The sequence below is a fragment of the Eubalaena glacialis genome, chromosome 3, assembly GCF_028564815.1.
Source record: "Eubalaena glacialis isolate mEubGla1 chromosome 3, mEubGla1.1.hap2.+ XY, whole genome shotgun sequence".
In the NCBI taxonomy this organism is placed as follows: Eukaryota; Metazoa; Chordata; class Mammalia; order Artiodactyla; family Balaenidae; genus Eubalaena; species Eubalaena glacialis.
Window position 1 is genome coordinate 34,766,920 of NC_083718.1, and position 26,110 is coordinate 34,793,029.

The following is a 26,110-nucleotide window of genomic DNA, read 5'->3' on the forward strand; positions in this document are numbered from 1 at the left end:
TGCTAATTATCCATAAGGTCTGGGGCAAGTGACCCACCCTTGGCTCCAGCTTCTGTTTCTGTGATGTTAGCAGGGGTGATCCTGAGGACCCTTCCAGGGCAATCATCTGTGCATTCACTGCTATATCCCTGGGGGCCAGCACAGGGTCTGGCACAGAGTAGATACTCAATAAAAGTTTGTTGAATGAATGAGCAAAGCCTGCAAAGCAGTGATCTCTTTGGTCACTTTACTGCTGATTGATGGGGGATGTCTCCTCCACTGCCATCTTTCTTATTTGCTGGAAACACAGACTGATAGAAATAGTGGACGGAAAAGGGTGAAATTGTTGGTTTGAACACTGCTGGTTTATCTATGAATTTTCCTAGTTCTCCTGGCCCCCATCCTTCCAGAGTGCAGATTGGGCTTGTGGAAGAGAGGGTGATTTTGTGATCTTGCTTCCTCACAGGTTTGCCCAAGGGCTGGGAGATGGATTCCACCCAGGAAGGAGCTGTGTATTTCATCAAGTGAGTAAAATGGAGTTTCTTTCTGGTCTTGCTGTTGGTTCTACTTTTGTCCTTGTACCTGATGCCTCCTTGGGCAGGGAGATAGTTAAAGGGTCTTGCTGGAGGCCTTGCTGGGGTCTGTGAATGGCCAGGAGATGTCAAAGCTTCCAAGTGAGCACTGCAGATAAAACCCAGGGTGTGTGTGTGTGTGTGTGTGTGTGTGTGTGTGTGTGTGTGTGTGTGTGTATGTTCGTCCAAGAGAGCCAGTGTCAGTCATGGGAATTTTTCTGAGATGGGGTGGGGTGGGGAGGGGTGAGTGGAGCTCTGGGCTGGGCTATGTGGGTGGGAGGGACAGAGTAGAAGAAAGAGGCTGTTCTAGACACTCAGGGCAAAAGTTTAGAGGAAGGAGATGAAGCACGGTGTGTCATGAGAGGTGGGAAGTGGAGCTGGTTGGAGGGAAGGTGTGAGCCGGGCAGGTCAGGTGGTGGCAAGGTGGACAACGTCACTCTTGCCCTCCTGGATGGGGGCATTTGCCATCCTGGGGGTGGCGGGTGTGTGTCTGGGCTCTGTGTTCCCCTCGGGGTTTGGTCAGAGCCCTCTGTTGGCTGGGGTAGCTCGTGTTCTCAGCAACTTAAGGTGCACCTGGGAAAGCTGCCTGGATGTGACCGTGGAAGCAGAAGGCAGCTCTTTGGGCTGGGGTGCTCCACATCTACCCAGCTGGACTTATTTCCCTCTGCCTTGGCCTGGGTCTCTCCACCCTCCAACCGGGCTGGGTCCTGGCTTTGTTCCCACGGGTGAGGCAGGTGTGCTCAGGCCTGCAGGGCTGGTGGAGAGCAGCTGCACAAACACCGGCGCCGGCAGAGGGAGCCCTCACCCAGCCGGCGAGGGAGAACCTCCTTCCCGCCCTCCCTTCCTCCTCGCCTTCCTTGTCTGTGCTATGAGAGGTCCTCTTTCCATCTCCCACCTCAAGACCAGCCAGCACTTACATCAACTCGGCTGTTAACCATATTCTTAAACAAAAACAACAACAAAAATGGACAAATTATCCATTTTGGAAGTTGTTTTGATATGACATGGCTCTTATAGCCTGGGCTTTTCCTGAAATTGAGCCAACTCCTTGCTTCAGTTAAGACTTACTCCTTTTCTCCTTGAAGATACCACCTTAGTATTCCTTTATATATGCCTGGTTCTTGAGATCATTTATGAAGCACTTTCTTATTTATTTATTTATTTATTTATTTATGGCTGTGTTAGGTCTTTGTTGCTGCATGCGGGCTTTCTCTAGCTGTGGTGAGCGGGGGCTACAGTTCGTTGCGGTACACGGGCTTCTCGTTGTGGTGGCTTCTCTTGTTGCAGAGCACGGGCTCTAGGCGCGTGAGCTTCAGTAATTGTGGTTCAGTAGTTGTGGCACGCGGGCTTCAGTAGTTGTGGCTCGCAGGCTCTAGAGCTCAGGCTCAGTAGTTGTGGCGCATGGGCTTAGTTGCTCCGCGACATGTGGGATCTTCCTGGACCAGGGCTCAAACCCGTGTCCCCTGCATTGGCAGGCGGATTTTTAACCACTGCGCCACCGGGGAAGTCCCTTATGAAGCACTTTCACATGTATTTTTTTTTGGCTGCATGTCATGCAGGATCTTAATTCCCCGACCAGGGATGGAACCCATGCCCCCTGCAGTGGAAGCACGGAGTCTAAACCACTGGACTGCCAGGAAGTCCTGAACTTTCACATGTATTACCTCATCTCATCAGTCTTTAAAAACTACTATGGTCTGGCCTTGCTCCCCTCGCTGCCCTCATCTCCCACAACTGGGCAGCTGTGCTGATTTTCATCTTTCTTCTCCATCAGGCCAAACTCACTTTTACCTCAGGACCTTTGCATTTTCTGTTCCCTCTGCCTGGGTGCACTCTCCTCCTATTTTGTACATCTGGCTCCTACTTAACATTGAGCTCAAGTGTCATCTTCTCAGCGGACCTTTCCTGATGACCCTTCTGAAGTTCCCTCCTGCTCCTCCTTAGTCCCCCTTATTTTTCTTCATAGCACCTACCGCTACCTGAAAGGTTTTTGTTTATGTATTCCTTTACTTATTTTATTGTTGGTGTCCCCCACTGCTGTGTCAGCCCTGAGAGCAGATTCTGGCTATTTTGTGTTCTACTCTGTCCTGGAACCTTTCTGGCACAAGATAGGAACCCAATATTTGGTGCAATGAATGAATAAATGAAAAATGTTGGGAGATAAACAATAGAGGCATAATTAATTCCTCTCTACCAGCCCAGAGCATTCTCCTCAACATCCCCAATTCAGCCTTTCCAGTCCTGAACTCATTGCCTTCCCATCACCAACACCGGTTCCATCTTTGTCAGAAGTGCCACCAAAGCAGAACCTTCAGGCCCCTCCCCCATAGGTCCTGTCAATTTTCCTCCTAAATATCTCTCAACCCACCCACCTCTCATCATCCCCATGGCCACCACCCAAGTTCATGCCCACATGGGCTCTCACCTGGATCATTCTGCAGCTTTCCAACTCATCTTCCTGCCTCCAGGCCATACTGCTTGCAAGAGTGCTTTTTTCTTTCTTTTTCTCTTTCTTTCTTTCTCTTTCTTTTTCTCTCGCTCTTTCTCTCTCTCTCCTCTCTCCCCCGCCCCCCATCTCCCCCCCCCCTCTCTCTCTCTCTCTCTCTCTTTCTTTCTTTCATTTTGGCTGCACCAGGTCTTAGTTTCGGCATGCATGAGGGATCTAGTTCCCTGACCAGGGATGAAACCCAGGCACCCTGCATCGGGAGCATGAAGTCTTACCCACTGGACCACCAGTGAAATCCCAAGAGTGTTTTTTTCTACAATGCAAATTTGGTCATATCATTCTCCTTTAGACACCTTTCATGCTTCCCATCAGTTATAGGATAAAATCTAAATTCCTTACTCAGGCACTTGAAAGGGCTTTGTAATCTGGCTCCAGCCCCACTTCTCCAGCCTCCCCTGACACCCCATTTTGATAGACTAAATCGCCTGTGGTTCCCTTAAAACACACCTCCATTCCATGCCCCCAGCCTTTCTTAGTGGAATCCCTCCTCTAACATGGCTTGTGTCCACCTGTGAACACTTGCTCTTCCTTCAAGACTCTGCTCGTTGTGTCACTTGTTCAGGAGAGCCCACCTGTATTGTAATTGTTTGTTTACACATGTGTCATTTTCTCTAGATCAGTGGTTCACAAACTTAAGTGTGCATCAAAATCACCTGGAGGGCTTGTCAAAACAGATTGCTTGGCCTCAGCCATAGAGTTTCTGATTCAGAGGGTCTGAGACTTTGCATCTCTAACAGGTTCCCAGGTTATGCTGCTGCTGCTGCTCTGGGGACCACACTTTGGGAACTACTGGTCTAGAATGAAAACTCATCAAGGGCAGAGGTGACATAAGGTAGCTGTAAGGTCCGGAAACATAGACAGTATGATTTCATTTTGTATTGTGATGAAATGTCAGCTATCCTATCATACATTTGCATCATTCCCAGATTTGGTGGCCACTCTGTACACCAGGAGCAGCTGTGGCCACTCTCAGAGCTGAGTGCTTTACTACATTTACAACTCATTCAATCCTCGAACGGCTGTATGAGGGAGGTACTGTCATCTCTAACTGTTTGAGAAAGTAAGGAAAAAACCGAAACTGAGTAAATACTTGTTCAATGTCATGAAGCTTATAGAAAGCAAAGCTGGGATTCAGCCTCATGTCTGCCTGATTTCATAGGCTGGGCTCTTAGCATAATGCCACAGCTGCATCCAGCATCCTCGGTGCCTTGCTTGGACAAGGGAGGCATCAATAACCCCTGACTGAATGAGTGAGTGAGTGAGTGAATGAATGAATGATTCTGGCCCACTCTCCTTATTTTCACAGTTCCCTGCACAATCAATTCCTTACAAAGGTTTATGACATTCGGTTGGTGGGTGAGTTAGAAACTGAGGACCTCAGACATGGATCCCAAGAGGTAATAATAAAAGTCAGATATATAACTTGGGAAGCTGGTTTTCTCCTTCTTCTTCTTCTCCTTCTCCTTCTTCTCCTTCTCCTTCTTCTTCTCCTCCTTCTCCTTCTCCTTCTTGTGTGGTTGAGTCAAATTTCAATGAGCAAATACTGATATTTGCCTGGGATCAGACAAGTATGATAATTGTGTGTCGATAAACTCTTTCCTTCATAGTGCTTGGGAGGTGATTCTCATGTTTCCACAACTGATGTCATTGCTCAAGCCTGCCTGCAGTTTTAAAGGGGTCCTTTACCAAAAAGGGTGGTGCAGGAAGAAGAGAAAAAGCAAAGGGTTAAAATGTGGGTAAAACCCATTGCAAGCCTGTATGCATGTACCACATATGTCCACTAGAGGACACCAAAGCACACATGACTGGCCCCGCTAAGGCCTCTAAAGGGTCGGCTCAGTGGTGACTCCTCAGGCTGATTGGGTGGGTCCTTCCAGAGCCGATAGGGCCATCTTGACCATCCTCTGCCACATCTCAACCACTATGGGTCTGGTAGACTTCTTTCTGATGCTTAAAGATCTGGCTATGTAACACCCATCCCTGATTTTCTCTGGCCCCTGACTCCTTCCCCTGCTTCCTGCTAAAGCAGCCAGCTATGGAGCTTGTCAATTCTGTCTCCAAGAGTGCGTCTCTCTTCAGTTGGCAAAGAGAGTGATAAGGCAGGGACGCTTTCTGCAGAACCACACCCCTGATAACCCTTGTTCCCAATCTGGGCCCCACTGCTCCTCCCCACTGGTACGGTGCCCCCATGGGCCATGCCAGCCTGGCCTGGCACCTCCTCCATCTCAGGGAGTCCCACCCAGCCGCTGTCACTTCCTTGTTCTCGTCTGAATACTTCCTCCAAGAAGGGGCCAGAATGGGTTCTCTGCACCTGTGCCTCCGCTCAGTCGGGAGTGGCTCAGCGCTTTGCCAGGGTCTGTGGAGGGTAGGCGTGCAGGAGCCCAGGGCTCTGCCCCCAGGACTCGAGGGCTGGGTCACCGTGAGTCATCAATATAGACCCCAACCCGTGGGACCCGAAAGGAGGCAGTGTCCCAGGAAGTACGGTGGAGCTTCAAGAGCTGTCCTGTTGTCTCCAAAGGGCAGACAAAACAAAGGTCCCAGGGCAGTAAATCTGCTAATTAGTGACCCGACTGGCTCTGCTTTCAGAAAGGCAAATAATACCCCAGAACAGTAAAGCATGAGACAGATGAAGAGAAAGGTGGTGCATGGTATGTGGCTCAGGGCAGAGAAGCCCCATTTGCAGATGAGGAAAACTGAGGCTCAACAGTCAGGTAGCTTGTTCAAACTCCCTCAGCTGGTAGGGGATGGAGCTAGGGCTCAAGCTCAGGTAGGTCCTGAAAGATAACTCATCATATGGGGCTCCTTTTTCTGCTCCCCAACTGGTACCTTCTTGCAGGAAGAGAGCCATCTGGACGTGGCCAGTGAGGAAAGGGCAGGGCATATTTGAGGGGTAACGAATCAATCAATTTAGTGGCCACCAAGACTGTGTGGTGAGGGGTGGCGATGACACTTGAAAGGCAGGGCGGACCCTACCCGAGTGTTTAGAGACTGTGAATCCCTGACTGAGAGTTTTGCACTTTCTCTTCCAAGCGCTGGAGGCCATGGATTCCAGAGCAGAGAATGGACAGAGTCACAGAGGCACTTTCTTTGGAATATTCTCCCTCACACCCCCTCCTCACGCCCTCCCCACCTGAGTCTCTCAGATAAGTCTCGCTTCTCCTCTGCTGGGTTAACAGAAAGAGAATTTAGATTTGGCGAAGGTAAACTATTTTCTCAGCTTCACCTCACCCATCCTTGTTGGACCTCTAAGACTCTTCTGCCGCAGCATCTCCCCCGCCTCGCTCCCCAAAGCGAAGGCTCTGCTCCCACAGCCATCTTCCCTCGGCCTCTCATGCCCCCACAGCCACCAGATCTCCCAGAAGCATCAACACTTCTGGCTCTGGCCTCTCGGAGGATCCAAGGGACTCATCTTCAGCCCTTGCCCTCTGTCTGCCACAGAGAAAACCCTCCCCGTAGGCCCGTCTGTCTGTCTCTTGCCCTTTCCAGCTGTCTGAAGATTTTGTGGGATGGAGGCTGGGGTCCTTGTCCCCTTTCCCACCTTCTCTGTCCCCTCCTGGATGCTGTACTCTCTTGCCCCAGCCTTACTTCACTCCATTGGCTCTTCGAGGCCAGAGATCCCCCAGAGCCCCACATCTTTGTCTGGCTGGGAGCCAGCTCTCCCCCGGCCTGTACTGGGCAGCCTTGCCAAGTCCTGGAGAGCCGGGGCAGGTGGGTTAGGCTTAATCGGTGCTGCCTGCACTGGGCCTGCCTCCAGGACTTCTCTGCCTCTTCAGCTGGGTTGAACTCAGCATCTCAGCGTGGTGCGGTGTGACCTAGGGATCCCCCTCCCCACTACAGCTGCAGGCAATTGCATGCTACTCTAACCTGGGATCCCCAGCTCCAGCCTGGCCTGCTCTAGGGTGGGAAGGATGGTCATTCCAGTAGCTCTCTCTGGGGTGTGTGGGAGAGGGGTGTAGATCAGATGCCCTTAACACTCCCCTTCCCTCGCTCCTCCTGGACCCTGGGAGGAACTCTGTGCTCCTGCACCTTCCATAGTACATTCTTTTTAAAGATAAAGGCTTCAGTTGGTGAAAATGATGCTTACACTCAGATCACATTAAAAGAGACCCATGGAGAAGGGAAATAGTTGTATTTAAGTGAAGAGAGACTTATTTTTTAAAAATCAAGTTCATTCAAATAAACATTCAGGAAAGATCTAATAATCAGGTGGGTGGGTGCTGGCAGCTGCCCTTATCTAGCCCCTGCTTACTGAAATATTTCTTTGTTCAGAAGTGACCCCAGGAACTCACTGGGGTCTCCAGCTTCTGGGTCTCAGGGGCAGGTAGGACTGAGACCCGGTGAGCCTGCCTGGAAGCTCCCGTGGGAATACTCCATTTTCTTTCCATCTTTCTGATCCTGGCTGTGAAACTCAGTGTTTCTCCTGCACTTAGTTATTGTCACAGAGAATCTTTCCAGCATCCTCGGAAATGTAAAGAGAAGGAAACTGAGGCAGAGAGAGAGAGGGGGCGGGGGGAAGGGAGAGAAGAAGGGAGAGAGAGAGATCTCTGAATGGCATGGGCTTTTCTACAGCAGAAACAGGGCTGAAATCCTATTATCTGAAGCCCTCCTTTCTGCCTCTGACCCTCAATAATGCAAAACGCAGGTACCCCCAGCATCCTTGCCTAAGGTCATTGGAGACCAATTTGGGCTGAGGACCTAGAAGGTCCTGACATCTTGTAACAGACTCCAGTCAGCTCCAAACATGATTTCTTTAAATTCGCTGTGTGGGGTGGGGGGATGTGAGGGCACTAGGCCTCTGGCCAAGGCCTCCTGACACCCAGAGACATGCCCATCTCTTGGGCAGACAGCCATGGAGACAAAAGACAACCACAGGCAGGCCTGGTGAGGCCCCAGATGCCAGCCCCCTGGGCAACTTCTGGCTCCCTGCGCTCTGGTGGGAGGACTGCAAAATGCAGCTTACACAGACGGTGGCCCAGATCCCCTTTGGGGGGCAGCCTCGTCGCAGTGGTGGAAGGCTGGGAAGGCTGTGCTGAGGTACTCTGTTCTCACTCAGGCAGGCAGCATGGGTGGTTAACAGCTTGTCGCTGGTGTGGATGGAGTTAAAGCTTTCTGGGGACTATTTACTCCTGATCCTAAGTGACAGCTCGGGGAGGGAGAGTCACGTGGCCCTGAAATCCCTTTGGGAGACGATGGAGCATGCCCAGCTGCTTCTGCCTGGGAAAGACACTGGATTCTGCAGTCACCACAACAGCATCCTCTCCCTGCGCCAGGGACCTGCCAGCTGGAGAGATGACTGATTAGACCACATCAGATCGGAGCCCTGCTGCTCAGAAGGGGGCCCCAGGGGTGGGGAGGAGGACCCCAGCCGGCCTGAGCTGGGGGGAGGGGCGCCTGAGGGCTCGGAGAGTTGCAGCTTTTCAGCGCGGGGCTCACACCTCAGAAGCCGGTGAGTCTGTCTTGATGCACCATATAGATGAGGTGGGAGGAGGAAGGCTGGGCTCTGGTCAGGGCTGGCATCCCGCCCGCTGCCGTGTGAGTCTGGGCTGCTGGCACTGCGGAGCCACTGCCTTCCGCATCCCTCATTCTTGGCAGTGATACTTAGGGATCATGGATGCTGAGAATGTTAATTATAGCCCTCTCTGTGCCCCCACCCCCACCTCCAGAACCCCCAGTGAGGGATAATGTTGTCTGAATTTATCACATTTGAACCGAATCTCCTGAGTGAGGCCAGCTTTGGGGCTGCCAGCTTCCTAGGGTTCAGCTGGGGCCCCCAGCCTGGCTAGAGCAAAGAGGCCAGCCCCACCCTGCTTCTAATCTTGCCAGAACAGTGAGTTTAAGGCCAGCAGGAAGGAGAGATGGGGGTGTGGTCTGGGGGTCAGGCTCAGGTCAGCCCCAGGGACCCACCTCCTCAGTGTGGGAGGGGTCAGGGTGTGTCTTTTATGGGTCAGAGGTTGGGGCTTGGGGCTGCTGAGGCTCTTGAATTCCTAGGAGGCGTCTGACCTCTGGGGTCTCGGGTTTAGCCGGGAGCACCTGAGGAGCTGGAGCCGGATATGTGAGCATGGGGGGATGGGGGCATGGGTTTATAACGGTAGGGCCAGGCGGCAGCTAGCAGAGCCTCGGGCTTATTGTGTGAGGCTCTGGGCAAAGGTTGAGGAAGTGGCAGGGTGGGGTGTTGAGAGGTAGAGTGGGGGCGCTGAGAGGGAGAGTTAGATGGGAACGGTGGAGGGAGAAGAAGGGAGGAGAGGCTATAGGCACCTCCGTAGGGGAGATGCTCCTTGCAACCACAGGCAAGCGCGGAAGAGAAGAGAGGGGGCTGGAACCTGGGAGGGTCAGGGATGGGAGAGCCAGGAACGAGGGAGCCAGTCCTAGGGCGCAGGGCTGGGGCGGTCTGAGCGACTGGGGGGAAGGTGGTGGGACGAGGATGGACTCAGAGTCAAAGGGGGTCACGGCCTTCAAGGCTTGGCAGCACCTCCCCAATCCCTATAGGCCCCTGGCCCACAGTCTGGCTCCCCTGAGGGCCTCCTGCACGTGGGGGTGAGAGCCCTGGTTGGACTGTCTCTGCCTGAGCCTGCTGTCCAGACGGCCATAGGGACATCGCAGGCACCTGCCCTACGAATCCCCTGAATTCTGGCTTCCAGGCTCCTCTGCAGGAGCACGGAGCTTGGGGGATCCTGTGGGCTCCCACCTCAGAGCGCTGCATCCTAGCTCGGGCAGGAGATGAGCAGATTCCGCTGGCGCTGGCGGAGCGCAGGTGGGAGGGAGGCCCCACAGAGGCCCAGCCTCTCCCCCGCACAGGCGCACAGGCGAGGCCTCCCTGGAGGAGCCAGACAGCGGCCCGAGGCTGGAGCCATCTCCAGGTGGGGCGGCCGAGGGGCGAGCCTGGCACTGCCGTGGTGCTTGCCTGACAGAAAACAAGCGCTCTCTGTGTCCTCACGAGGGCACAGAGTGCTAGGCTGCAGATATGAATTATTAAAAGTCCTTGGCTTTCCAATCAGCGGCGAGGTGCTAAATGTGTTAGCGCGGCTGTGTAATTAATCCTGGCTGCGGCTGCACAGGCTCGAGACAATGGGGGCCTTTTTTTTTTTTCTTTTGCCGGGTTTGGCTTTTTTTCCTTCTTCACAGGAAGGTGATGGTGCAGGACGCATTACACAGATAATTACTTTTAACGTGTCTGCCTGGATTATTGAGTTGGATTCTTCCTGCTCGGTGGAAATGAAGTAATTACCGAGGAAGTCAGTGAACAGGCAGCCGCGTGGCCTGGGCTGACACCCGGCCTGATGGGCCTGAGCCCGTTTCCTCTGTCTTCCTCCCTGGCCTGCTGTGGGTCCCCTGAGGCCTTGCCACTGAGCCTGTGGGCCCCTCAGAGGACGGTCAGGAGGAGGGAGCTTGCAGCGGGGCGTCGGGGAGAGCTTGCTGAGCAGCGGGGGCTGCGGCCATAGCAGTGGGTCCTGGCTTTGAGAGGTTTCCCACGGTGTGCTGAGCTCTGGGCTGAGGTGCTTGGACATCAGTGCATTAGTGAGATGACTTTGGCAGGCCAGTCTCCAACCAGTTAAAAAAAAGCCCACATATTTAGTGAGGAAAGAACACACTTTGGGAAACATTTAAAATAAACAGAGAGGAAGCGCATTGAGGATAGGCTGAGTGGGACCCTTTCCTTGGCAATCACTCAGTCCAGGTGAGCTCCTGCTCTGCGCCCACAGCTCCAGTTGCCCTCCAAGCCCAGACCAGCCCTCTGTGGCCTCCCTGAGGGGAACACCATCCTCGCCTGGATAATTCCAGCGATGGGGAGTTCATTACCTCACCAGGCTGCCTGCTCCAAGGTTAGAACATTCTGTACGGAATCAAAATCTGCCCGCTTCTGTGTTCTGCCCTTTGGTTTTGATTCTTTGAAGCAGCACAGAGCAAGTCAGCTCTCTTTCCCACAGTGATAAAGATGGTTTTCTTCATATTTAAAATAGTGTATAATAGCCTTTGGATGTAATGTATTTTATGTAATCATATTTGTATCGGACATTTAGGTGGTTAACCTTATTTTCCTTTTACAAATAACACAACGTGATCATTTTTGTGCATGAGGCTTTTCCTGTATTTTGGATTATTTCCTTAGAATAAATCCCAAGACATAGAATTAATGTGATGGAGGGTATACATTTAAAAAATTACTATTCTGTGAGTATAAAAGTAGTACATAGTCATTAAAAATGTAGAAAAACCCATAAAGAAAAGATTAAATTATGTGTAATTCTCTCAGAGATTTAGTGTATAATTTTAACATTTTGGTGTATATATGTTTTTATGAATTCATACACAGACATATGACTATATTTATTATCAAAATACTGTTAAAATTTTGGAACAAGTATATATTTTTATCACTTAAATAAAAAGCATTTTTCCACGTCATTAAGTATTCTTTTACAACATCATTTTTAAGTGACTGTCTGGTATTTCATTATATACCTATTCTATTTATTTGTTTGTTTAATTGGCCCCTATGTTAAACTATGTGTTTCCAGTTTGTCATTTTTATAAACAATGCTACAATGAACATATAAATATCTGAATCTTTACACATATCAATGATTTTTTTCCTTAGGTTACATTTCCAGACGTGGAATTCCTACGTTTTAAAATATTTTGACATATTTTGCCACTTCCTTGTTCGAAAGTACTAATTTCCATTCCCAGCAGCTGCGTATAAGAATGCCTTTTTTTGCATGAGCATCAACATTGACAGTTATAAATTTTTCACTGTTTTAATTCATTGTTTCTTCATTGTTTTAATCCATTTGTTTGATTAGTAGTGAGTTTTAAAATTTTAAAAAGAGGTTTTAAAGTATGAAGGTCCCATCTGTTGTCATTTGTTTGTTCAAGTCTTTGTCTTTTTTTAAAAAACAATTTAGTGCAGTTGTCAAGATCGCAGTTATGGGGCCAAACTCAGGTTGAATCTGGGCTCTGCCACTTACCAGGGATATGAGCTTGACCGTGATTTAATCTCGCTGTGCTTCAGTTTCTCCATCTGTAAAATGAAGATAATAATGTACCTTATCTCATAGACTTCTTGTGACGATAAATGAGGTCACATATGTAAACCACATAGAATCATGCTGAGCAGAGTAAGTGATTAATGTGTTTGTTATTATCTTACTATTGTTGATTTGCATGAGAAACATATATATCTGAAGCCAGTATCATGATTCCCCTCCCCCCAAATCCCCCAAGTCTCCGTGTTTGAGGCTAGATGCCTCCAGTGACCACCACCCCCTTCCTCATGCTCTCCTGGTGCTTCACCCCAGGTTTGATCTCACCAGCACAGAGCATAGTGAGACAGCCACTCCCCATTCCCAGGGTAATCCCCTGGAATGTCACACTCTGTAGCTTCTTCTAGCAGGTGCCTCACAAGGGAGTTTGGCTCCTCTAGTGTCTTGTGGCTCCCCTTCTCCAGCCGCCCAGTCCCCCTGCCCAACCCCTCACACGCTGCCAGGTGCACATCCTCTCTTGATCCCTCAAACCTACCCAGACTGTTCCCCATTCCTTTGAGCCTTCTTTGCACTTTCCAAAGTAGCACTAGCTGATCTGATAAACTAATTCTGGTCCATCTGATAAACTAATTCTGGTCCATGAGAGAGTCAGTGCACTGCCTGCTGGGGTGTAGAGAGAACGCCCAGCTGGAATTTGAAGACATGGATTCAAATCCTGGTCCAAATTAGCAACTGTATGATTTGTAGCAAATTGCTTAATCTCGCTGAGCTTTTGTTTCTTGGTCTGAAAAATGGGGTTAGTATCACTACCTGCTTACCTAGTTATTAGCTAGATGAGTAATACATATGAAAGTGATTTGTAAACTGCAAATAATTACACAAATGTCAGTTATTATTAGACATGGTATTTGAACAATGTATATCAGAAGGCAATGCTTTAACTCAAAGGTCAGACAGGTGCCGAGGTGGGTTAGTAGGAAATATGTTTAGGGCAGATGGTATCCAGGGTGACTGTCAAATCCTCCCAGGTCATTTAGTCTCTGTAAAGGGTTGGTCCTTATTGTGTGAACCCAGGATATAGGGCTGGGCAAGTCAACACTGATCTGACAAACATGGATGGATGCTGAGGCTTTCCTCCTGCAGGGCTTGGGAACCCCCTCTGTGCGGGAGGTGAGGTCCCTCCCTAGCTCTGACATCACCACGTCCACTCAGTCTGGCTCATCATTACCTGAGAACCGGAGTCTATAATTGCAGGTGCCAGTTTGCTTTTAATTAGCCTAATGCTTGCAATTAGCTTGTTAAATTCAACCTGGCCTCTGGTGGTGAGGTCATTTTTCTGATTTTGCTTGGTTCCTGGGTCCTCATTAGCATCAATGGGCTATCGACAGACTGCAGGCCAGCCCGCTTGCCTCACCTGAAAGTGCAGCTGCCTAGCTGGGGAATTGAAGAGGTCATAGCAGGGAAGGAAAATCTGCTTTTGGTGAGGAGGGATGGTGGGGTGGGAAGGTGGGGTGGGAGTGTCCTAATGGAAGTGTAGTTAGCCTTGTTGGAATCACAAGTGAGGTCCAGAACCCAGGCTCCTTCATTCTAATCCAATGTTCTTCCACTTCTGAGCCTCAGTTTCCCCATCTCTAAAATGGGAGTAATAATTCCTGCCCTGCCTGCATCACTGAGGTTCAAATGAGTTAATGTAGGAAGTGGGTGTGGATGTAAAGCAACATGAAATTGCTTTATCACATCAAATGTGGAAGTTCTTTAGAATTAGAGAAATGGTCCCAGTGTCCCTGGACACTAGTTCCTGGTCACTTCTCATGATGTCCCATAATTCCTGATTCCCTTGTCTTCTTATCTTGTTCACTCTCCCCCAAACCATGGGTGATTTGAAGGCAGTGGCACATATCAGGTGCTCGATAAATGTTGGTTGGATATATAAAGATTTGGAGGGGAAGGAGTTTGGCCCAAGAAATAGACAATGGGGAAACAGTCATGAGAAAGCCTTTGATGGCATTGGTGGGGGGCATTTATTTCCTGTCCTCCTCAGGCATGCCCCCCCACTCCACTACACTGGGCTGTTTCAAGGCAAGAGATAGTCTTATTTGTTTTTGCCTTTGTGATGTTCCACACAGAGCCAGGCACATAGCAGTTGTTTGATAACTGCTTTTTGACTGACTGAATGAATGAATGAGACAGGGTAATGTGGTAGAGAGAGCATGGAATTAAGGCAGATGAACAGGACTTGGAATCCCAGCCCCATTACTTTCTTTTGGCAAACATTTACTGTATGCTCATTATGGACCAGGTACTAGGTTGTGAAAATGAATTTTTAAATTCACAGTCTAGTAAGGGAGCAGATGTGTGTGCAGATGATTGTCCTGTGTATGATAGAGACATATGTTGCATTTGTTGGGGGCCAAGAAAGAGAGCAATAGAGTCTCCCTGGAGAGTCAGGAAAGGATTCCTGAGGAAGGGCCTGAAGCTGGGTCTCATCAGTTTGGGAAAGTTGCTTAACATCCTTGAGTCTCAGTTTCCTAAGCTATTGTGTGAGGAGACTAAAACCTCGTTTATGGAGGTAAGGATGAAATGAAATAAAATAATGTAAATAAAACATCTGGCACCAAATAATCTTTTAATAAATGTTAAAAATGTTTTCTTGAAGTCGGGCTGGGTACTTGGAGGAGGTACACTAGCCAGGGGCTCAAGGAATTTCAGAAGCTGATTTGTACAGCTTCATTTTAGCTCTGCAAGTTAATACCTGTGTGACCTTGAACAGGTTCCTTAACTTCTCCAAGTCTCAGTTGCTATGTCTACCAAGTGGGGATAACAAGTTTGTTACCTGGATCGATGGAGAGACTTCAGGCAAGGTACCTGGAACATGCTTGGCACATAGTAAGTACTAGAAAATAGTAGCTCTTCCTTGTTATTATTACCAGCATATATCATGGAGAGACTACGTCTGCACGCTGACACACACATGTTGCATGCATGCTGATTCCCGGATATGCTCAGAAAGGGAGGAGGGTGAGGGGGCCCAGGGTTAGGCTGGGTGATAGCCAGTTGCTGCTCATTCTGAGAAACCTTCCTCAAGGTGAGGTGACCAGAATTCTGCTGTAAAGTTTGGAGGCTACCAGGCTTGAGTGACAGAATTGGGTAGGTTGGTTATAGCTCTTGCCCCCAGCTGGGGGAGGCTGTCTCATGGGAAACTAAGTAGTAGCCCCCTACAGCAGGAACTTAATTCCCTCAGGCACGTAGGCCCCTCAGTCTGGGCCATTCCTGCAGGCAACATCCTAGTGGCTCTGTCGCCCGGCTGGTCCCCGACCTTCCTAAGCAAGGCAGCCTGGCGGCCATGCTGGGTTGCCATGGTAACTGGCAGCCTCCCAGCTGGGTTGCCCTGGTAACCGTTTAGCTAGTATGGGGGGAGGGGGATGGTGAGCTAGGGGGAATCAGCCTCAAAAGAGGCAGAGAAGGACAAGGGTGGGACCAAGAGGAAGAGAAATCCCAGATGCCCCCAGCATAGCCCTCTTCTCTCTCCCTCGTGGGACTGGGAAAGCCAGAGAAAGGCAGGTAGGAAAGGATGTTGTGTTGTTTCCTGCCATGTGTGTATGTGTATTTTGTGGTATGAGTCATCTTGGGCAATGCAGGACGTTTGGAAGATTTGATAGGGTAGCGCAGGAGCTCTCTCAGGCCGTGACAAAGGCAGCGAGGTCCAGAGAGGGAGCCATGGACTGTCCAAACCTAGGTCTCCATCCTGGTCACCCCACCCCCGGACAACTTAACTTGTTTGAACTCCAGTTTCCTCATCTGTAAAATGTTAACACAGACCTTCAGGGACATTTATTGGGACAGTGCCTGGCACTGTCAATGATGGTTCCCCCCTCACCTTCCTCGCTGATTTTCTATTCATTGGATGCTTTCCAGCCTGTGAACAGCTTGTATTGGAGGCCCACCCTAGTCCGAGCCCAGCACAATGCGGGGAGGGGGTGGGAGGGTTGGAGTTCTTGAGAACCCAGAGACCTGGCTCTCAGCCTCAAGGTGTTTACCATCCCAATCTTCTGAGGGCAGGAAGCAAGTTTATACAGGTGGGAACATTTGCAAGAAAATTTTCAAAGTAGGACCTAATCGAAATTTTTGACTGCCACCAGCAGAAATACATTTTTCATCACAACCCAGCAAACACGTGTGCGATACCCTTACTGTGTGTGGTGCATGCTTCGTGTCATATTTGAGTCTAGTCTGGTCTATTTGTTTTAAAAAAAGATATCTTGACCCTTCGGCTGGATTTCATACCCACTTTTGGGTCACTGCCTTCAGTTTGAGAAACACTGGGAGAGAATCCTAACTAAAGCTCCTCAGGCACGTATAGGACCTCGGGCTTCTCCCACCTTCCATCTGTGAGGTTGTCTGGTTGGATCCTTACAATTGCAATCCGCGAGGTAACTGAGGCTCAGAGATCATATGACCTGCCCAGGGTCGCAGATCAGAGGTCATACTATTGGCCCAGGGTCGCAGAGGCAAGGCTTGAAAGGGGGTCTTTGTGCTGAATCTGTTGCCCATTTTCATTCTTGCTGCAAGAGGAATTGGAGGATTCCTCTTACAAACAGAGAAACCAGGCTCTAAAGATCCCAAATGAGGGCCTAGAGCTGAGCCTAGGCCTCTGTCCCTCTTGTCTGCTAGGTGCCGAGGGTGCTGTGAAAGATGAGGCTGAGCCTGAAGCGGTCTGGGTGCTCCCTCTGCGTCTGTGAGGGAGAAGGGGCGAGGAGGGGGGTGGGCCTGGCTGCACTGAAGCCGCCCCTCACGAGCTTTCCTGGGCGCTGAGCCTGTGTCAGGGTCCTGGGGCTGCCTACAGGCCCAGGCTCCTGGGAGATTTTCTGATAGGAAAGCCTTAAGCGAGGCCCAGGAAAAGCCAGTTTTTAATTGTCCATCTCCAGCGTGACGAAGGAAGTAATAGCAGGAGGCCGCTCAGGTACGGCCTTGACCACAGAGTAGGCTCAGGTTGGGGAGCGCTTAGTACCCAGAGGTGAGGAGTGTTGAACCCCAGGAGCACGGCCCTGGGCAGAAGGCTGCCCCTGTGAATACTTGTGACAGATTCAAGATCAGGCCCAGAGTAAGAATCAGAGTGTGTGGAGGAGTTCACAGGGCTCGGTTCCGTTTTCAGCTGTGCTGTGAGAACGTGCCTGTCTTTCCGTGTCCCAGGACCTGTGTCTCCCGTCCTGGAGACGGGCCGGTCCCCCTCTTCCGGCGTGGACTCTACCCTTTGCAAACAGCAGAGCAAGGTGCTCACATCTGAGGCGCTTCGTTTCCGTTTGGGTGTGTTCCCTTTGCAGCGTCTACGCAGCCCCTCCCGCACAGGCTGCCTGGTGTTGAACGGAGGCCTGGGGAGCAGTGGTGGGGCTGCAGCTGTGGGAGGAGAAGGCCGGCTTCAAGCCTCTGTCCTGGTCCTCTAGGCTTCATGCTGTCTGACTCGGTGGCCAATGTGATGAGCATCCACGACCCCGACCCCTCGTGGCCAGGCTGCTGGATTCAGGGCCTTGGGCCAGGGCAGTGGGTATGTGACTAGGAATTCTGCTGGGGCTCAAGTGGGGGTGTGTTTCTTTCTGAGGCTGGGTGAATAGAGGCTGAGAGATGGTGGGTTTCCAGTCAGGAGAACTGATGCCTTGGGATCATACAAGGAGACTGTGTTCAGTGCTTGAAGATGAACTGATTCACGTGGGAGTTGCATGAACATGTGTCTCGTAAGATGAACTGATTCACGTGGGAGTTGGATGAACATGTGTCTTGTAGGGACCCCTTATCTCTGCATCTGTGTATTCTATGTATGCCCAGTATGCTCTATAGTAGCTTGTCCAGGGCGACTTGATTACCCCTTTTTACTTATGAAGAATCTAATATTTCTGAGATGATGGGCCACTCATCCGAGACCACGTTGAGAAGTGGAGGAGGAATCAGAATTGGGATTTATGGTTTTCTGCCCCTCATGTGACCCAAGTTTGAATGCATGCATATTAGCCAGAGATAGTGAGATAATGGAGGTGGGAGTGAGAGGGGGGGAAGATGTGATTATTTTCCTCTACTTTGTTATGACACCCCCAACAGTCACGGCTCATTTTCGGCCTCTCAGGGCTGCCCTGCTGGCCTTCCCCAGGTGCCCAGACCCTGTGTCCTGGGAGGGGCAGGAGGTAGATGCTGCTTCCTCTGGAGGAGTGAGGGTGTGTGCATGTGTTACTTACAGGTTCATGTGCATGTAGGAAGGGGCTGTCAGCTGCTGGCAGCCCTTCAGACCATGTAGAAAGAAAGTCACAGAGATGCTGAGGAGAAGGCTTGAAGGCAGAGCTGAGCTGCAGGGGGAATCAGGGACCATATGCGGTGCTGGTCCTTACAGCCCCCTTGGCCCACATAGAGCTGGAGGAGGGCATTATCTAACCAGGCAGCAGCTCCTCCAGGAGCCATAGCCTCCTTTAGCAGTGTGGGCCTTCTCTGAATCCAGAAACCAATGTCCTCATTTAAACCAACTTAACCCTCTGGTGGCAGCCGGCAGGGCGGGCTTAGCTCCTTCTCTTCTTTCCCCTGTACTCCACTCCCAGGTGTTTCTGCCCTTCCCCAACATCCCCATCATTGTAGTTACTTTCTCTGTGTGTGTGTGTGTGTGTGTGTGTGTGTGTGTGTGTAAATGTGAGTGTGGAGAGAGATGGGGGAAGTTGGGTGAGCTTACTTTTCCTAATGCCTCTGATCCCACTATTAAGGTCGAGTGATTCATCCCAGAAAGGAGTGTTTGTGTAGGGAACCTGCCGCAGGGGCAGGGAGCAGGGCATGGGGTGGGAGAAGAGGGAACAGGAGGGGTCATGGTTGATGCTGCTGTCCTGTTCAGGGTGACGCTTGTCACACCAGCCACGTCCGTCAGCTCTCTAGGACTTGTGCTGTGGGTGAGGCTATACCCAGGGCAGCATGCACATGGGTTTTGAGGGGGACCAAGATGTAGATCCCACAGACCTGCCTCATGGCAGCAGATCCCAGATGTGAAGAAAGCAGGCAGAAGAGGGAGAAACTGAGACCTCCGGCACAGTGGCGATGGGGAGTGTGGAGAAGGTTCCCAGTGGAGGGAAGCCTTGACGGGAGTGGGGCCGAGGTCTGAGAAAGGAAGCCTGGATCGGCATGGACAGGGCCAGGCTCAGATACGTGTTGATGGGCTGCCTCTGGTCAGCTGTTCTGGAGGCGGAGTGGCAGAGTGTGGCGACTTAGAGAGTGTCTAGACCCCAGAAAGGACTTTCTTGAATCTAAACGGAAAGCATCCTGATCGGGCCCAGCATCTTCCAAATCTGGTGTTGTCAGAACCAAGGCCAAGCCATCAACACTTGTGTACTTATTAAGTTATATTTTCAAAAGTGTCCTTTCATTGGCTGAAACAGCCAGTTGGAAATAGAAGTTGCTCTGAAATATTTTCTTTCACATATGTCTTTCTGATAAATTTGTATTTCCCCACAGTAATTAGCATAGTGTCTTGAAATAGTAGATGCTTGATACATACCTTCCCCCACCTTCCCTGGGCATTATCCTTGGGATGGGGCAACATGCAAGAGAGTAAGATATGAAGATGCTCTCAGCCCAGGTCCTTTTGTGGGCTGAGATTTCAGATGATTTCTCTTCCTTCTGGTTTAGAGCCAGTTATTGGCTGAAGGATTTGCAGGGTGGAGTTTGATCGTATTTCATCCATCCTTCTCTGCCTTTCCTCTTGGAGACGTGGCTTCATCACTCACTTCTGGGGTACTTGGATAATGTAGATAAGGTGCTGGCCCAAAGTATAATTTGGGTTAGGAAACACTGACCTCTTTCATACTTTTTATGATGACTCTCTATATTTTTAATTATCTCTTTGAGAAGGAGTGAGCTATTTTCAGCCAGTTTAGAGGAGTTTATCACTCCCAAAAGAACCTCCTGAGATGGTAACAGGTCAGGGGAAGGAGGTGTCAGCAGGAGCTCATTTGCATATTTGCCATAATCCTTCCTTTGGCTCAGTTTACAGGCATCCTAGGCAAGTTGTAGTCTGGGCATAGCTGTCACTTTCTCTCCATCACATACACCAGAATCTGTGGGCAAGTCTGGGCTAAATGTAGCTCATTATAAACGCTGTGCTCAGATGTCAGAGCCTGTTTTTCCAGATGGAGGGACCAAGACAGGAGAGGGACCTAGAGTCTCAGGCTTGGAAGCAACCTTTCATTTGGTCCAAACTTCCTCCAAATAGCAGCACCCCAGACTTGTGATCAGCCAGCATCGCTTGAACCCCCAGTGACTAGGAGCACTGCTCTGTGAAGCAGCTTTTTCTACTGTTGGACAGCTTCAACTCACATCCTTCCTTGATGCTGAACTCAAGCTTTTCTTCTCTACCATCCACCCTTTGGTTCTAGTTCAGCATCCTGGCCATCCTGATCATTCTTTTCTGAGCTCACTTGTTTGTCATCATTTCAAGAGTCAGACCAGTGTTAAGAGACAATATGACACAGTGGGAAAACATAAGCTCCAGGATTCATCTGCCTGAGTTTGCACCTGGCTTCACACTCATCAGCTCTGTGACCCTGGTTATAATCCTAACCTCTCCGAGCCTCAGTTCATCCATCTGTAAAATGTGGATAATGATGGTACTTACCTCATAGGGTTGTTGAGAGGGCTAAATGAATTAACACATGTAAAAGGCTTAGAACAGGACCTGGCAACTACAAGCCACTCCGTGCATGGTAGCTTTTTATCTTCTCTTAAAATAAATTGTCTAGAATTGAACACAGTATTCCAGATGTTGTCTGTTCAGCGGGACTCTGATGCCCTCTGCTTGACCATCTCTTTCTATTATATCAGACTCAGTTTGCAAATCACCGGTGTTTAAATTGGGCTCACTGGGCTGAAATCCTCAGGTTATTTTCCCGTGGACCGCTGTTAGGTTTAGGTCTCCCCTCTTCTACATAAAAGATGTGATCTGCTTTAGAGGGAAGGCCAGTGTCAAGGGGAGCCCAGAGCGTCCCTTCACATTTGTTCCACTCACACATGAACCCTCATTGATGCAGTCTGGTCGTTTTTATAATGCTACTCTATATCTGGTGTTCTATTTGGAAAATACCTTGACCCACACTGGTCTGAAATAAAATCCCCACCCCACCCCCACCATGGGTCTTTTCTCTCTCAGTGGGTCTCTTTCACTCTTCTCTGCTCATCTGATGCAGACTTGCTTATCAAGTGAGCTGAGCTGAGCAAGTACTGTTGGAACTTCCTAACCTCCAAATTCAGCTCCTCCACTTCTCAGGGTTCCCGGGCTATAGGGGAGGGGACACAGATGCCCCAAACGTATTCAGAGTGCCTGGTTTCACAGGTAAACCTTTGAGACCCTGTAAATCCTTACTCTTTATAGGCCAGCTGCCTCTACATCATCTGGGAGCTTGTTAGAAATACAGAATCTCAAGCCTCACTCCTGACCTACACAATCAGAATCTGAATTTAACAAGATCCCCTAGGAGTTTCATATGCACATTAAAATTTGAGAGGTACTGGTCTACATTATTCAACTTGGGGTAGGAATGAGGGTGAGGTGGGGAGAATTCTGTCTTCCAAGATCTTGAAATCAGTCTTACTGACGAGGCTTCTAGGGACAGGCATAAAACTATTTCCAGGATATTTGATCACTAACTGTCTACATGCCCTGTTTGCTTCTTGGACTGCCAATAATAGGGTTTTTATAAAACACTCATGCATTTTTTTAAAATATATAGATTGTATTTGTGTTTCCCCATTTTATTAGTCACAAGCTGTTGAGCATATTTCAAAGCTTTGAATTATATGTACAATTGGAATCTTTTAAATGATAAGTGTAGGGTTTTACATTTATGATATATTGCGTTGGCCAAAAGGTTCATTCAGTTTTTTCCGTAAGATGGCTCTAGTAGCACTTAGTTGTCTCTAACTTCAATTTGTTAGATTGTATGTGACAGCTGTCATATTAACCTTCCTTTTAAAAAAGACATCAAAATTGGTGAATTTTTGTGTAGCCATTTTAATATTGAAGATGGAAGGAAAAAAGCAACATTTTTGGCATGTTATGCTTTATTATTTCAAGAAAGGTAGAAACGCAACTGAAACGCAAAAAAAGATTTGTGCGGTGTATGGAGAAGGTGCTGTGACTGATCAAACGTGTCAAAAGTGGTTTGCGAAGTTTTGTGCTGGAGATTTCTCGCGGGATGATGTTCCACGGGCAGGTAGGCCAGTTGAAGTTGATAGAGATCAAATCAAGACATTAACTGAGAACAATCAATGTTATACCATGTGGGAGATAGCTGACATACTCAAAATATTCAAATCAAGCGTTGAAAATCATTTGCACCAGCTTGGTTATGTTCATCTCTTTGGTGTTTGGGTTCCACATAAGTTAAGTGAAAAAAACCTCGACTGTATTTCCACATGAGATTCTCTACTTACACGTAATGAAAACGTTCTGTTTTTTAAAACAAATTGTCACGGGCGATGAAAAGTGGATACTGTACAATAATGTGGAATGGAAGAGATCGTGGGGCAAGTGAAATGAACCACCACCAACCACACCAAAGGCCAGTCTTCATCCAAAGAAGGTGATGTTGTGTATATGGTGGGATTGGAAGGTAGTCCTCTATTATGAGCTCCTTCTGGACAACCAAATGATTAATTCCAACAAGTACTGCTCCCAATTAGACCAACTGAAAGCAGCACTCGACGAAAAGCGTCCGGAATCAGTCAACAGAAAACGCATAATCTTCCATCAGGATAACACAAGACCGCATGTTTCTTTGATGAGTAGGCAAAAACTGTTACATCTTGGCTGGGAAGTTCTGATTCATCCGCCGTATTCGCCAGACATTGCACCTTCAGATTTCCGCTTATTTCTGTCTTTACAAAATTCTCTTAATGGAAACAATTTCAATTCTCCGGAAGACTGTAAAAGGCACCTGGAACAGTTCTTTGCTCAAAAAGATAAAAAGTTTTGGGAAGATGGAATTATGAAGTTGCCTGAAAAATGGCAGAAGATAGTGGAACAAGAGGGTGAATACGTTGTTCAATAAAGTTCTGGGTGAAAATGAAAAATGTGTCTTGTATTTTGACTTAAAAACCAAAGGCACTTTTTGGCCAACCCAATATTTCATTTTTGTCAGTGTTAGGCCAGTATTTCAGTATGTGGAATCTTGATTCTGCCATAAATTTGTTAGCCATCCCTCCTGGCCTTGTCAGGAGCAAATCTGGTAGCCTTGCCTTCTGAGTCTTTATGCAATTTGTGGATGAAACCGTGGAACACAGCAGGATCTTGAACAGACCCCTGTAGTGCTCATTCATTCATTCAGCCAGCCTTACTGAGCGCAAGAGCTGCATCCTGCAGTCAGATGAGTTGGTTTGAGCTCTGGCTCTGCTCCCTGCTGCTTTTGTCACCTTTGGCAGGGTATTACCGTCCCAGACTCCTGTTTCTTCATTTGTAATTGAGGAAATTGGAGTAGTCATCAGGATCCCTGAGGTGCCTTAAAGAAATGCATGTGCCTGGGCCTCCTTCCCTCTCCCCCAGAGATCCTGATTCAGTTGGTCTGTGGTGGTACCCAGGTACTAATGTATTTTTAAAAAGCTCTCTAGGTAATTCTCTTGTGAAGCCAGTATTGAGAACGCCTGGACCAGATATCTCTAACTGCATGATCTGCCGCTCCGATCTCAGAGGCTCCCTGGCAGCCTGATAGGCATCTTCTGGGGCCTCTGGTCCCACAGCCTGAGCAATACTGGCTGGGTCTGTGGTAGGAGAGACGGCTTGGTGTGCCGGTGTAGCACAGTGGCCAGGTGCTGGGCAGGCCACGCAGAACCGTAGGGTACCCTTGTCTTCCCCAAATCCCTGGGAGAGGACTTGAGATGCCTCGTATCAGCCACTCGCTCTCCTGCCCTTCTCCTCTGGACAAAAGAATTATCTTTGACTTCTCTGACATTAGCTACTTTCCTGTGTTTCGGAGCTTGCTGCTTAAGAAAAATAGCCAAAGGCCAGTGTAAGTCAGTTTCAGCATCAGCTGGACAAGATGGCTCCCTGTCTGATTCCTCTCTGTCCTCTCTTTATGTCCCCTTGTAACTCAGGAGGTGACAGCACCTCTGAGGCCTTCTCTTACAGGTCTTTCCCTTCATGGGCTCCCATAGGCCAAAAACCACCCCAAGTTGCAGCTGTGGCAGCTCCCGGGAATCTTGCTGGCAACACATGGATGCATCAGACTCCTCTGACGTGGCACTGGGGGTCAAAGCACTGGCTTGCCTAGCTTGGCTTATTTGGGGCAAGACTGGCCTCTACCCTGGGGCTCAAGATGTTGCTTTGAGCATCCCTTCACTGCTTCTGGGGTAGGAGTGTGCCCAAGATCTGTGTCATCTTGTCCCATCCCCTTCCTCCCCACGGTCACTGCTGGGTACCACCGCTGGATACGGGGAGTGTCTCTGCAGTGGGCTTGTTAATTGGCGCTTCAGCTGGCTGATTGACTCTAATGCGGGTGAACATTTATTTACCCCGGCAGCGCCTCTCAGACAGCCGTTAATTGCAGGCACGAGAGACAATAATTATGGGATAATGGGTGTCTTTTGTGGGAGTCCTTCTCCTTGCACTGTGTTAGCAAACACGGAGGGTTTGTTTCCTAACATTCAGCTCCCCTACTGGAGAGATGCCACAGCTCCATCCCACTCGCTCCATTCCTGTCATCTAGCCCCCACCCCTCCCCCCAGGGTTTTACCCACATCCCCTGGGTAACATCTTCCAAAATATCATTTCCTAATTCCCATGCAGTCATGACCCTATTTTTAGGATTTGTAAGGTTGAATTGGTGCTTTTTAGAAAGTAGTACCTTAATCAACTTTGCCTAAAACAAGGGTAAGTAAATACTAAACTATATGCTTTATTCCATGGGCCCCTCTGATCTTTGTTAATATTTTAACATAGTTATAATTAGTGTGTAGCTATTGTCCTGTGCCATGCATTTTTTTGTTTAATGTTATTTTATCCAAACACGTCCAGATATGATGATGGTCCGTAAATTTTTCATTTTAAATAGCTATAAATAATTCTGTCATGTTATTCCATTACTGTATTGCTTTTCTCTTATTACTGGGAATCTAGGCTGTTTCCAGTTGGTTGCTATTATGAATAGCTCTGCTATAAACATCTTTATATGTTACTGATTTTTTCTCCTGGTTATTTCCCAGTGGGTAAATTGAATTATGAGTTATATTGATCTGGCATCATGTTGGGAAGAGTTGAGGGGAGTGGGGAGCTGGAGGCTACTGGGAGAGTTTAACCGATTCCCTCCCCTCCCTCTCCCTCTCTTCTCACCTCTTTTCCCATCCATTTCTAGTAGGATTCTTGCTCCAACTTCCCTAGTAACAGCCCAGGTTAGTGAGGTGGAGACTTAATGCTCTGGCAAGAAGTGCTGCAGAGTAGACCACCCCAAAGGGTAGCGGCTTAGCACAACAGTGATTGCTCCCTTAGGGTTCTCTGGGTTCCCCAGGCTCAGCTAGGTGCTTGCTTGGGTTGTCTCCTGTCCTTGCAGTCATCTGAGGGCTGCACTGGGCCAGACAGCCAAGGTGACTCCTCACATGGCTGTCCTCTGGGAGCTCAGCTGGGGCTGTCAACCTGAGTACCTACATGTGGGCTCTCCATGTGACCTGGGCTTCCCTCAGTGTGGCAGTTGGTTCCCAGAAGGAGTGTCTCAAGACAGAGTATTCCAAGAGACCCAAGTGGAAACTTTAAGGCTTCTCATGCCCTAACCTCAGAAGTCACACAACGTCACTTCTATTACATTCCATTGGTCAGACTGAGTCATGGGCGCACCCAGATGCAAGGGGAGGTGGAGCAGTCTCTATCCTTCAATTTGTAGCCATCTTTGATCTCTATTCTTAAAGACGGAAAGCATGTACTGATTAGTATCCTATGAATCCTATTAGCTTCTGCCTTCGGAAAGGCCATATGAGAGACCTGGCCCCTTGGTTTCCACTCTGAATCCTGCCCATTCTCAGGCTTAGAAGTCGTGTGATCTCTCCTCAGAGCCTTCCCTGGTGGCCCCAAA

General features: G+C 49.0%; 1 protein-coding gene across 11 annotated transcripts in view; it reads left to right on the plus strand.

Moving 5' to 3' along the window:
• Positions 1–462: 462 nt before the first annotated feature.
• Positions 463–26,110, plus strand: part of PLEKHA6 (pleckstrin homology domain containing A6) — a 125,704-nt gene continuing 100,056 nt past the window's right edge. For 10 of the 11 annotated variants that reach the window (XM_061187448.1, XM_061187452.1, XM_061187449.1 and 7 more), the window contains exon 1: positions 463–503. In XM_061187448.1, coding sequence (XP_061043431.1) covers positions 466–503 — 38 coding nt within the window. In that variant the 5' untranslated portion in view covers positions 463–465. Of the gene's footprint in view, positions 504–8,425; positions 8,504–26,110 lie in introns of those variants that run through there. The other variant, XM_061187458.1, reaches the window with a different exon arrangement.